Raw genomic sequence first — 12,655 nt, 5'->3', positions numbered from 1 at the left:
TCTTTCCTAAAGACCTCAGTATATAAAAATATGCATTTGGAATGTATTCAGCATCTGTTGGGAAGTCTTCAGAAGCGCTGTGCCGCAGACAGGCCACACTGAGGCCTCTAGGGAAATCAAAACTCTCGATTCCGGCTCATCAAAGTGATGAATAAAGTAGAGGGTCACATTCAGCCACTGTGTTTTATAGCAACTGTCCCCCAGTACAGCTGCATCACTCTGCACCGATTGTCCTCTGCACTGGTTTCATCACTCTTTTACCAGTGAATACAATCTGGAAATGTGTGGAATGTTTATATGAAAATTGGAACAAGAGTGTATCATAACAGGACAGTCCTTAATATCTTTAAGGCCATAATATCTATTTACAAGGATTTTTATCATGGCATCAAATCACAAGAAGTCTAGACTGACTGTCTACTACACTAGATGAGGCCTCCAACTATGTGGTCATATCTCCAGAATATGAAGAATATGCAGATTTAGTGATGAACATGGAGCGGTGCAGCATAACTCTCAGGCTGTCTCTGTTTCTCCTTCACTCTGAAGGGAAATTAGAACCTGTGAATCAAGGCCAGTCCAGACAGCAGTGCTAGAGAGAACCTGGACACTGTCCAGTTTTACGAATTTATTTGTCAGGGACCAAAAGAAAACACACAGAGAGAGTGAGAGAGAGAGAGAGAGAGAGAGAAAGAGAGAGAGAGAGAGAGAGAGACCAATGCTTCAGTGTTGTGAACTGGGCTGTGAGAACGGGAGAAGAGACAGTGAGCGGTGAGGACTGATCATTATCCTGATGTCAGGTTGAAGGGAGTTGGTTGTGAAAAGTGCAGTGGCGACTGATGGCCGATGGCCAGGGCAGGAGAGGAGAGGAGTGGAGAAGAAAGAGAATAGCAGTCACATCAGCAAAGGGGCCTGTGGCTTAAACCCCCCCGCCGAGCCTTAACGGAGATTCATTAATAACGTCCCCAATGTCTGCCTCCCTGCGATGCACCCGCAGATGCTACAACAGCCATGCAAAGACCAACCGCAGCAACTCTGGGCCAAAGATCATCCATCTTCCGCACTCATCCTTAAGGAGGCTGCCGGCATCTCAGGTAGAAGTGAAGATTAAAGTCTTTTTCAGAAAAGTCCCCTCTCAGGGGATCTTCAGTCTTAGGAGAAATGATGGTGTTTAGCACAGCAAAAGTATGAGAGAGAAAGGTAAGGACTTTTTAAAGAACTTTTAGCTGGTGTTCAAACGGGACAGAACCACCAGCAAACTGTTTTCCAGGCCACTCCTCAGGGGTCATGACGGGTAACACTGGTTTCTGCTCTGCAGGCAACAACTATCTCTTTCCTGTGGTTTTTCTTCCACTCGCACTGTATATAGAATCAGATTTTCCAGTGTCATGATTATGAGTCATCCATACTCGCAGTAGGGAATTATGGGAGTAGCTCCATGCAAACAAATACACACACAGTACTTTGTCTGGTCTGTTTTACATTGACTCTTACTGTAACATGCCGTTAGTATGCTTAAGAAATGCTAAAGTTAAACTATATTTCTTAAACTGCAGAGTCTGTATGTGTGCCCACACCTCACTCCCTTACTTTAATAACTAAATAACGTCAACATTAGTTTCATATTAGTTGCAGAATAATAAGTCTTAAAAGAAGTGAATAACAAGCCAGCACTTTAATGAGTTTGGATCAACTCCCAAGTGAAAGATGAGATGGTTAGTTATCCCTGCATGGACCTGCAGTGGGCAGATGTCCCCTGGCACTTCCAGATGGCCACACTCACTGTTCCCCTGAGAAAACACACCCAGCTGTGGCCGGCAAGACAGTAGAGAATCAAGTGCGTCCACTCTACATCCCTAGAGGCTCCAGAGTGAAGCCCTAGTGCTTTGGCACACTGTTTGAGTTAAGTGTGAAGCATTAAAGGGAGAAGCTTGGTCTATTCGCCTGGTCAGGTGTCACAGGCCCTGACCCCGTTTCAGTACTTTTAAAGGGCCCATATTCTACATTTTTCTTGTGTTAAATTTCTTTTTCTGTGGTCCACTTATGAAATTTGTGGTGTTTATACACCAAAAACAGTTATATTTATTTTTGCATGACCATTTTCCAAACTCTTTCTACTCCTTATAATTAAAATGGCTTTACTGTGTTTTTAAGAATGACGTGTGTAAATAATCTCTGCTCTGATTGGCTGCCTTGTATTGTGAGTCATTTGAAAAGCAGTCTGAGCTGACACTCTCTTTATAACTAGAACCTGACAGATACAGGTTTTTTAAGAGCGATGCAGGTTTCAATATTTGATATATCGGCCGATATTCTGTGCACAAGACGGAGCACAAACAGGCCAAGTGTCTTCAAGTGCAGTAAGACCAGAACACTGATAAGATCTTCCTCCTCACAGATCGAGCAAGCAGTGATACAAAAGTTGTTGTTTTTTTTTGGTTTGTTTTTTTTGAGAACTTTGAACATAGTGTAGATAAAATTTGTGAAAATGAATTTGCTATGTCTGGCTCTAAACTTTGCTTTTAAATCATGTTCTATCACCTTTATTTTTTGTTGTTAGCCTTGTAGCCTTTAGCTCATTAACTTGCAAGCTAGCAGAGTGAAGTGATGAAGCTATTCCAGTCACGTATGGAGTAGTAAAAAAGCCCTGCAAATCGAACAATTTTAACATATTAAAGTAGTTCACTGCTATAGCTAATAAACAGCGTTGTATGCCATTATTTTTGTGACTGAAAGAAGAAACGAGTCAGCCCCTCATCCCTTGGGGGGGCTAATCTCACTTACTTCATTCGAGCTAATAAAAGTAATGGAACTTAAGATGACTCCCCTGAGAGGAAATGGTGAGCCCATGCGATAACACTAGTTGCAAAAAGCAGTATATGAAAACAATCATGAATTGAATTGAATTAAAAGTGAATGAGGACATGTTAAAAACCAGTATTGAATTGAGCAGCCAGAATCACAAATGTGAATATTTAAATATATGCCAATATATGCACATACATGAGTATACTGAAATAAATACACATATGTAGATTAAATGTGTCAATTTAATATTTAATGTATGTACATATATTACAAACTTGAAAAATATTTTTAAAAATATGCAAATATTTTCTTTCCATATATGGGTGGTTATTCAATTAAGAAAGATTTAGAATTAAGAAAACAATTATCTTGTAATTTGAAATACATTTCACAGCTCAACCTAGAACCACAAAGAATTGCGCAACACTTCTGTGAATCAGAGGTATCGTTTTGTAGATCAGCTTGTAATATCACATTTTTTTTATTCAAACAGAAGATAAAATCAACTGAACAGTCAGGTACAGATCAACTCAATCAACTTGAAATGTCCATCCACACTGATGACAGAAACAGAAACAATTTACTTTCATCTTTTATTTCAGTAATGCGAGTCAAGAATCATTCCTGTCCAACAGAAGAACGAACACAGCAGAAAAGTACACTTAGCCAATTCAGAAACAGTGACACAGAACCGCTCTTTACAGGTGATTTTGATGAAGGGCCACAAACAGAGTGAACAGGTTTTTTAAAAAGAAAAAAAGTAATGAACTCCTCAATGCCAGTGAGATAAATTACAGTACAGTGACCGAGGAACACAGTGACAGTAGTGAGACCGTCAACAGCCGCGTTAAGTGAACAAACTGTACCCAGTGGTTACATGTGAAGGGCCAAATCTGAGGGAAATGAGGGAGAGCATTCATGCTGGCTGCTGCCCTCCAGCTAAACGCTACTCTGTGGAAATGCAACTGAGAATTAATTCTATTACAGCATGTGATTCCCTGCAGGGAAGCGAACTGAAAGCTGGCACCAGGGGGACTCGTGTTTGTGTTCGTATCCACTAAAAGAAACAAATAAAATAAATACAGGAAAACGCTCAGTCTATTTAAAATCCATTTAAAAACAAAATGTCTTATTTAAACTTTGGTTATTGTTATAACAGTCAAATAGCTATATATACACGGTATATAAATCTACTATAAGGCATTGTTGTCTAAAAATAGCATTGTCTCCAGTGTTAAGGCATTTGGCAAATTTTACAATACAAGTGCCACTGAGAGTACAGATATATATAGAACTGCAGCTCTGAGCATATTTATATGACACCAAAGGTTTCTTCAGGACAGACATACAAACACAGCACGTTTCCCCTTGTAGTATAAGCTTTGGATATTTTGTACTGTAGAAAGCAGAGAAGTGTTTATAAGGGAATGAACCAACACACAATACCACCTCTCACTGCTCAGCTTCCCCAAACCTGAGCACGCAGACATCCAACAAGGCACTTATTCAGACTTTTTAGGACAAGGTTGCTTGTGTGCTTGTCGTTTGCTGCTTTTCATCTGCCACCTAGAAACTGTGCAAATCACTGGGAGAAATGCTGGTCCACTCCCAAGAACACTTCACTGTTAAGGACCAACAAACGAGCCAACAAACAAACAAACACCCCCAAAGCACAAAGGAAAACCACACTGAACATTTTTCCTGGCATAAATAACACCTGTAACAAGTCAACTTCGGGATCTGAAGCTTGTCAATAACCATATGACTGAAAAAGAAAACAATAAAAATTTGGTACAGTTTTCATGTATTAACCATAATCAAACGCTTGCACTGAACAAACCCCACAACGACTGCATACTGTGCTAGAGAAATGCTACAACTCTCCTGACAGCAGTTTCATAAAATCAGATAATCAGATAATTTGATAAGACTGCCTTTCTTCATAAAGCTCGAAGTTAAAAAGGGACAAACGATTAGCAGCAATCTCTCATAAAGCATAATTTAGGTGTCCACCTGGGGCTGTTTCAGAAGTCATACACACCATTGGTTTTTTCAGCATTACAGGCCATTTATTCTAGCTGCATAGATGTCATCCACAAAGGCACTTCACTTGGGTGAACCTGGTGCCTTTCACCTTCATTGCACGTGTTACAGGTTTTAAACCATGAGACCTTTCACTGCACTGCTACAGCCATGCTCATTAGCTGACCGGAACGGCAGACAGTGACAGAAGTGGAATGTTTATATGAAACGGAATCCTCTATTCCTGTGCTTGCGCAGGCTTTTTCCTGAGGGCCTGAGGTCATAAACACAGACAACCATTTATAGTGCTTCCTGTATTGGCACAGTATGACAAACAGTTACAGCTCAAGTGGTGATGGTAAACAGAAACTTCACAAAACCCAAGCACAGCAGTCCAGCAGTGACTGACAATAACCTGATGGAGGTTCTAGCCACTCTACTTCTCTGAAAGCACCTTCAAGGGTTAAAGCTCTTATGTGCTTTTTGCATCTTTGGTCCAGGACAGTCAGTGAGATACAAAAGGTTCATTAACATCTACGATGGGGTCAGCAAATGAAACAGATTGTGGTTGAATCAGAATGGCTTTCCTAACAGACTGAATGAATTTGCATATATTAATATCTATACGTTCCAACCGTAAGCTTCTAGTAAACAGCCAAAAGAACCACTTATGAGAAATGATTTTACCAATAAGCAACAATTTTCTAAAAGGTATTACACTGCATATGACCCGAATGAAACTTCAGCATTAAAGCATAAAATTCCAGCTCCATATAGCTTAATACACATCTATAGAACTTCTACCTTCTATCTAAAGGGACTATGTTTTTGATACAAAAAGAAGCAGCATATGTATTCAAAAAAGGCATATAAATGCTATCTTTGGCTGGAAATGATGCAAGCATCATTTATGCGTGTGTATCAAAAGGCAGAGAGAGCCGGTGCTCAGCAGCGGTGCATTTCTGCATTGCACAAAGGCAGGGGGGGATTTCAAGTTTTCTATACAAATCTGGCAACACTTGAACTAGCTTGTCATGATGCAAGTGCATGAAACATTGACATATTTCACCTCTGAGCTTCAGCATAATCCTGTAAATTGGTACCCTTGCTTTCAAAACTGCTTTGTAGCGCATTAACGGAAGCTGGCAGAAAGTATTCAGCTACAGTGTTTTTTTGTTTATTCATGTGATGGAGGTCGAGGGTTCTACAGGGTGAACAGAGGGCTTCATGTACAGGTGCTAACTGAAGCTAAAGAGAAAGGGCACTTTGGAGAAAACAAATTTGCAGCTTTACTATTCAAGTGTCAAAGCACCTTTAAAAATCTGAGATATTTCTTGACCTTTAAGGCAACTTGGTTCTTAGAACAGTAAAAAAAAGTCAAGCTAAGCAGTTGGTGTAGTGCTTTTCAATATGCTTGACAGAACCTAGTGTTTGGAACCGGCCAGATCATCCAGGTCCGAATAACAGAGAAAGGAAAGGAAAGGAATGGAATGTTCCAAAATATCCTCAAGAGCTGAGATGGCTCAACAAGACATAAAAAGAGAAAAAAAAAAACACACACATATACAAAAAACACTTAATAGTAAAACACATGATAAGACCATCCAGTTTGCATCTGCTGCCTACTCTCAAAAATAATCTTTATTCTTAACTTTACACATCTAAAATATATATGTATAGTACCCATCTATAGCATTATAAAAGAACTCTCCTGAAAATAGAATAAACTTTCTTATAGATAACGTGCAAATCTGGACCGGAGTAACATAGATATGCAGAAGGCATCATAGAAGGTTTGCTCTGAAAGGTGGTTTTGAGTGTTCTTTGAGATAGTCTGGTGAATCGGAGGGGTTCTCACCACCTTTCTGTACGAGAAGGCTTGGGTTTGAGCAGTCCAAAACTTCTTGGTTCTTTTTATAAGTAACTCCAGGAGGACCCCCACTAGGGGGCGATATGAGCTGCACGCTCTCTGTCTGAGGCAGCAGCGGTGTGGAGGTGAGCCAGCTGAGTTCACTGGACTGTCCTGAAAGATGTGAAATTTCTCCAGCCTGAGGAGGCTCTTTGCGGTAAGGTAGAGTGCAGCTCTCAGTTAGGCCATCTGGGCCTGCAGGCTGGTCTCTAGACTCTGAAGTTTCAGAGTTTGGGCTTCCTGAGCCCTGTTTCCCCCCGCTGCTCTCTGCTTTCTGAGCACGTATGAGATGATTCTCAGGATTCTTTGAGCTCAAAGGTGTGTCCTTCATTTCCATGCCCTTCGAGTGGACGGGATTGCCTTGTCCTGCTTTGTCCTTCCGTTTGGTGGTGGTGCTGTGCGTGTGTCGGACCCTCGAGCTGCAGTCTTTAAAGAAAGGCCTGCAGAAAGGGAAGAGTGGAGGGCGATTTGGACGTACTGACCCTGCAGAGCCAAACTTCATCTTGCTCTGGCTCAGGAAGTGCCTGCGCATCTCCAGTGGCAGTTTGTCCAGTTGCCGTCCAACTTGCACCGGACTGGGGAACAAAGATCCTTGACAGGCTCGGTAGAAGTATCTGAAACACAGAAATGCACATGTGTATGAGAAGACTGAGTGATTGAGTGATAATACATATTGTAAAATCAATACAATAATTGTAGCATCCGGGTATGAAGGGTATGCATTTGCATACAGGCCCATGTTTTGGGGGCCCATAACTCGCTTCTGCTTCTTGTGTTATCAAAGCATATAATCTCCTCCACTTCTTAGCAGATGAAGGAACATTTACTTAAGGCTGTCTGGCATTCTGCTCTGTTTCTAGCCATAGCATGTAGGTGACATGTGGATTGAAATTTACACCATTTCCTCATCTGACATTTACACTGTAACTCATTTCACCTCATAACACTTTAGTTTGAAAACAGCAAGTTTCTGAAGAGCTATTTAGCTAATTTCAAAGTTGATCATTAAATGATGTTGCAAGTTATATTTCATTAAATCTACATGAGTACAGTGTAAAATTAGCTTGATCTTAATGTTTATCGGCGCTTTACTAAGATGCTGTAAGCACTTGTGGGTGGCCACTGCGGGTGGTAATGCCTTCTATGACGTATTCTCAGTACACATGTGACACTGTGGATCGAGGAACGTTGAATGCCCGCACAGCTTCAGAAACACAATGTCCCATCTGTCTGACACCCCCCATCATGCCTCGTTCAAACTCCAAAAGTCACATCTTGCCATGAGCACGCTGGCCAGTGTTCAACCTCACAAGATAACACCTCACAACTTACACAAGTGTGGGCGTTCCCAAGCCATCCCCTGAAGTAACACCACTTCATAATCTATGTACATGTACATACTATGTACATACTGCTATCCCATGACTTTTGGCACGTCAGTGTATTTTTCAAAAAAAACAAATACATTTCTCAGTTTCAATATTTGATATGTTGTCTTTGTATCTCTTTAATTAAATATAAGGTTTATCACTGCATTCTGTTTTTATTTACACTTTACGGTGTCCCAACTTTTTAGGAAACAGGGTTGTGAAACAAAAGTCAGCTTTGGATTTGTCCCTTTGCCTCAACATCAGCTCAATACATACACCTTAATCAAAGGCACCTATGTTTACTGAGTTGAGAGTCATAGTTTCAGTGAAGCACCATCTTTATATAAGGTTTTAGGTGTTTGTCACTTTGCCACTATTGTGTCTTTCTTAATAGCCTCTTGCATTTTGCAGTCATGTTTTTGTTAATATAATAGCATGAAAAGGGCAAACTCTCTATAGACTTGATCAGATCGAACCTCAGATGATAAGGTTCACTTGACTTGTGAAAGGATCACTGAATCAGATTTCTGATCTGTATTGGTAAACTGAATTGAACTTTGCCTTATTAATGTAATTAGTTTGAATGTGATTGGGGCACTGTACTAGTTCTGTACTTTACACCTGGTGCATAGTTGAAGTCACTTTGCAAAATGCTCGTTGGGTGTTGCGAGGTTGCATCTTTGTTTTCTACCATTATATAATAATATTATTAGCCCTATAAGGATCTTCCACTATTACGTCAGGTCTTGCAGAACTTGCCTTGTGTTTGTCTGTGTCTTGGATTAAGATAGCCCCAGCCCGAAATCTCTACATATGGGCCCTGGGATGACTTGTTACGCCACTGATCTATACATTCAATACAAGCTCCTAGTAAATAGCCAAAAGCCAAATACCCCCATGACATGCAATTTTATCAATAAAAATTACATTGCAAATGGCCCAGATGAAAACTTAGCATTTAGGCATGAAAATCCTTATTCCAATAAATAATTCCTTACTCAAATGTAAATACATAATATATCATTTCTTACACAGCCACACAAATATAAATACTTCAGACTTGATCTCCATGGACCAAACATGAAAGCCCTGTGCTATCAAACCTCAGTCCAAGATTCATGAATTTAACAACACAGTGTTGGATGCAAGCACACCACCAACCCCTCCCACAGTGGGATTCTTCACCATCTTCCAGACAGCTCACTGTTATGGATGCCAAAAGCTATACTTGCATACACAGATTCATACATACACACAACTGTAATGGTGAGTAAACACAGTCAGACACAGTAAAGCGTACCTGGGTAGAAGAGCAGCAACCGGAGTAATGACACACAGCAGATAGAAAAGAGGATCACCCAGAAGTCTTTGCATGGTCCAGTAAGGGTTGGAGGGGGAGTAACAGGTTGGACAGGAGGCGTTGTAGCACAGGGCCACCATGAAAAAGAGTGCTATGCTGAACGCAATTGATGCCCAGTTCATCCAGGTCTGGAACACAAACAGACAAGAGCAATCAAAGCCATATCAGCTGATGGAAAACTACTAAGCCTTTGTAAACCTGTAACAAGAACACTGCTGTATGTATGTATTTTATCATCTGCGAAAATTATGCACAAAGCTATTTATCTGTGCAGTAAGCATTATAATAAATACAAATAAACGTAAAAGCACTGTCTTAGCTGGTGGAAAGAAACAAGGAATTTTATGTTTATTTCTATTTATTCTATATGAGTTTTGCTTCAAGTACATGAAGCCAATTTCAGGGTAACAGAACTTTAGAATTTTACACCCCAACACCCCGATACTACAGACTGAACACAATCACCACACGCTAGCCTCTCTTACACCTCAAACAGCCTGAATCAAGCACATCTCTCTGGTACACAAGTTAATTTCCCTGAGCAGGTTGGAAAATGATGCACCTGCCAATCCACCTTTTGGAAACATTTACTCTTAAAGTGCACCACTGGCCGTGAAGAATGGCCTCGTACACACAAGAAGCCGTCGTGTCGGTGAAGACGGCTGAGCCGCCGGGGGCATTTTTCACGCACAGAAACTTGTCAGCTGAAAATTTACAGCAGTGGTGTAATGGAAAGAGCTCTAATCCAATTCGGCCTCATAAATCTAAAATGGGCTAGAGAGAGAGAGAGAAAAAGAGAGAGAGAGAGGGAGAGAGAGAGAGAGAGAGAGAGAGAGAGAGAGACACACAGAGAGAGAGAGAGAGAGAGAGAGAGAGAGAGAGAGAGAGAGAGAGAGAGAGAGAGAGAAGCAGAAGAATGAGCCAGGTAGGCAAAAACTACACACACATACAGGACAAACATGCCAAAACAACCCCCACCCCCATCCTGAGCTCCATCTGACGGACATATACACACACACACACACACACACACACACACACACACAAGTGGGCTGTGGTATAGGTGAGAATGAGTGGTGGAGGCTGGACAGTGGCTGGCTGCTCTGCTTGTCAGGCTAATGCTTCATTTCTGATGGCGCAGTGTCTCCTGATTCAATCCAATCAACCCAGCTCAATGCATAAATATCTTGAGCCAGGTCAGCCTGCCTGCAGTACCACAGCTAACAGCCTCATCTCATTCCTGGAGAGAAGCTTTCCTCTCCCTGTTGCATTCTGCAGTACAAACACAGAGAATTCTTACTGCTGAAACAGTCATTTCACCAGCTCCTCACCATTTCCTAACAACTTTGTCTAGTGTTTTGATACAATACAATCAGGTAATAATCTTTATATTGTACAAAAGCCAGGCACACAGTGAGATTTTAACGTCTTTAAGCCCAATTTGGTTGTCGTCAGCATATCTTTAGGATGGGGCTGAATTTCAGCTTCAGTGGCAAAGACCCATCACTACCCAATCAGTGTCCCCTGCCCCATTTTACACCGAAATCCGACATGAACAGCTTCTGAAACATTTTTGTGCAAAATCATAGTTTGTAAATACACAGAAAAATGCATTCTTTTTTTTTTGTACACAGACCAGCACAGAATATTTCAACACTGCCATCATATTGTTTAGTGCTTTTGAACACCAGTTATAAAACTTTCTAACAGTGCCCCATTTACGTTCATGGCTTCAGTAAGTGTGAACCGCTTCACTTAGGTAATGAGCTAATGAGCACGCCAACCAATCAGCACTCAGTAGCTGAAATGCCAACCAATCAGCACTCAGCAGTAGCAATGCCAATCAGCATACTGTAGCAATAATGCTAACCAATCAGCACTAAGCAGTAGCAAAGCCAACCAATCAGCACTCAGTAGCAGTAATGCCAATCAGCATACCATAGTGCTAATGCTAGTGTCTTATTGCTCAAAACCTGTAGAAAACTAGATGATGTTTTTTTGATTTTTTAAATAAAATACATACTCCCTTTCCAAAATAAAAGGAAGGTCCCACAAAAATGGTAAAAAAGTTTTTGATTTTCCATTTTCAGCAATTTAGCTCCATTTAGTGCATTCATTGAAGACTTGCTCACAAGTGCTCTCTTTCATTTTGCACTCATGCTTTTGGTGTAACAGTAGAAATAGGAAGTGGCCAGGCGTAACAAAGTGGTCATATTCAGCAACTATAATTATGTGTGCATTTTGCTGTCTCAGCTGCTTGGTTGGCAAGCTATCCTACTTATCAGTGAAAACACAGAGCTTTCTGTGATTATTTACCTGAGTGGTTTTGCTTTATGCATAAAAACATTCTTAACCTGTACTAGCACTACAATAACAATAGCACGAACAAAGCTGGGCAAATATAGGCTCAATTTCAAATGTGTGCTACAAAGGTCATTATATACACATAACTGCTTCTACACACAGACAGTGTATTATATATCTAAAGGAAAGCCATTTATATTCATATCTAACAGTTAGTGCACTGTTTGGGTGTATAAGCCACAGTTTACTGACCTATTCAGCCTCATACATGCTCTCAGTCCAAATCAAAATGAAAGGAACAGCAAGTTTGTCCAAATTCTTCTCGTCTCCCTGTACTTTAACCTCAATGTTTCTTCTGACAGAGAGAAACTTAAAACCAAGTAGTATTAAACTAGGAAAGAGCATAAGACTACTTATACAGCAGTTTATGCACTAAACACTGCTTTATAGTGATTTGCATGGCTGGTGCATGTTCATGATTTGCTAATATTATAACGGATCTGATGAAATATGTTTCCCCAAGCTAAACGTAACCTAATGCATTGCACACATGGGCAGATCGGGTAGTGACATGTCTAATGAATTGCCCAAAGGAACTCCGACTGAGCAGTCGGGCAATCGGATGGATTTTTGACATTTCAGAAATTTTGTCTGCTTGTCGCAGTTTGTGCAGATCTCTAAAACCGATTTCTCAAAGTTCTACTCAATCCGCACAAACACAACCACTGCCCCAACACAGGTGAGCACAAATAACATGAGACAGGCAATAAAGGCAACATTTTATACAGTTAAGTCTGTAAGTGCCAACTTTGTTTTGCCCAAAGGGCAATTCAAATGTGCAGCACAAGCCGTCACCAAAGAACAACAAAACAACAAAAGCAT

At 40.7% G+C, this 12,655-nt stretch overlaps 1 protein-coding gene across 1 annotated transcript in view; it reads right to left on the bottom strand.

Moving 5' to 3' along the window:
• Positions 1-6,614: 6,614 nt before the first annotated feature.
• The window catches only part of atp10a (ATPase phospholipid transporting 10A), a 67,402-nt gene continuing 61,361 nt past the window's right edge, over positions 6,615-12,655 (bottom strand). Inside the window, exons 20-21 of the mRNA XM_036569663.1 lie at positions 9,410-9,597; positions 6,615-7,353 (exon numbers count right to left, since the gene is read on the bottom strand). Coding sequence (XP_036425556.1) covers positions 6,615-7,353; positions 9,410-9,597 — 927 coding nt within the window. The remainder of the gene's footprint in view (positions 7,354-9,409; positions 9,598-12,655) is intronic.

Source organism: Colossoma macropomum, unplaced genomic scaffold (assembly GCF_904425465.1).
Source record: "Colossoma macropomum unplaced genomic scaffold, Colossoma_macropomum, whole genome shotgun sequence".
Classification (NCBI taxonomy): Eukaryota; Metazoa; Chordata; class Actinopteri; order Characiformes; family Serrasalmidae; genus Colossoma; species Colossoma macropomum.
Note: the sequence above shows the minus strand (reverse complement) of the source record. Positions and strands in the feature narration are given on the sequence as shown.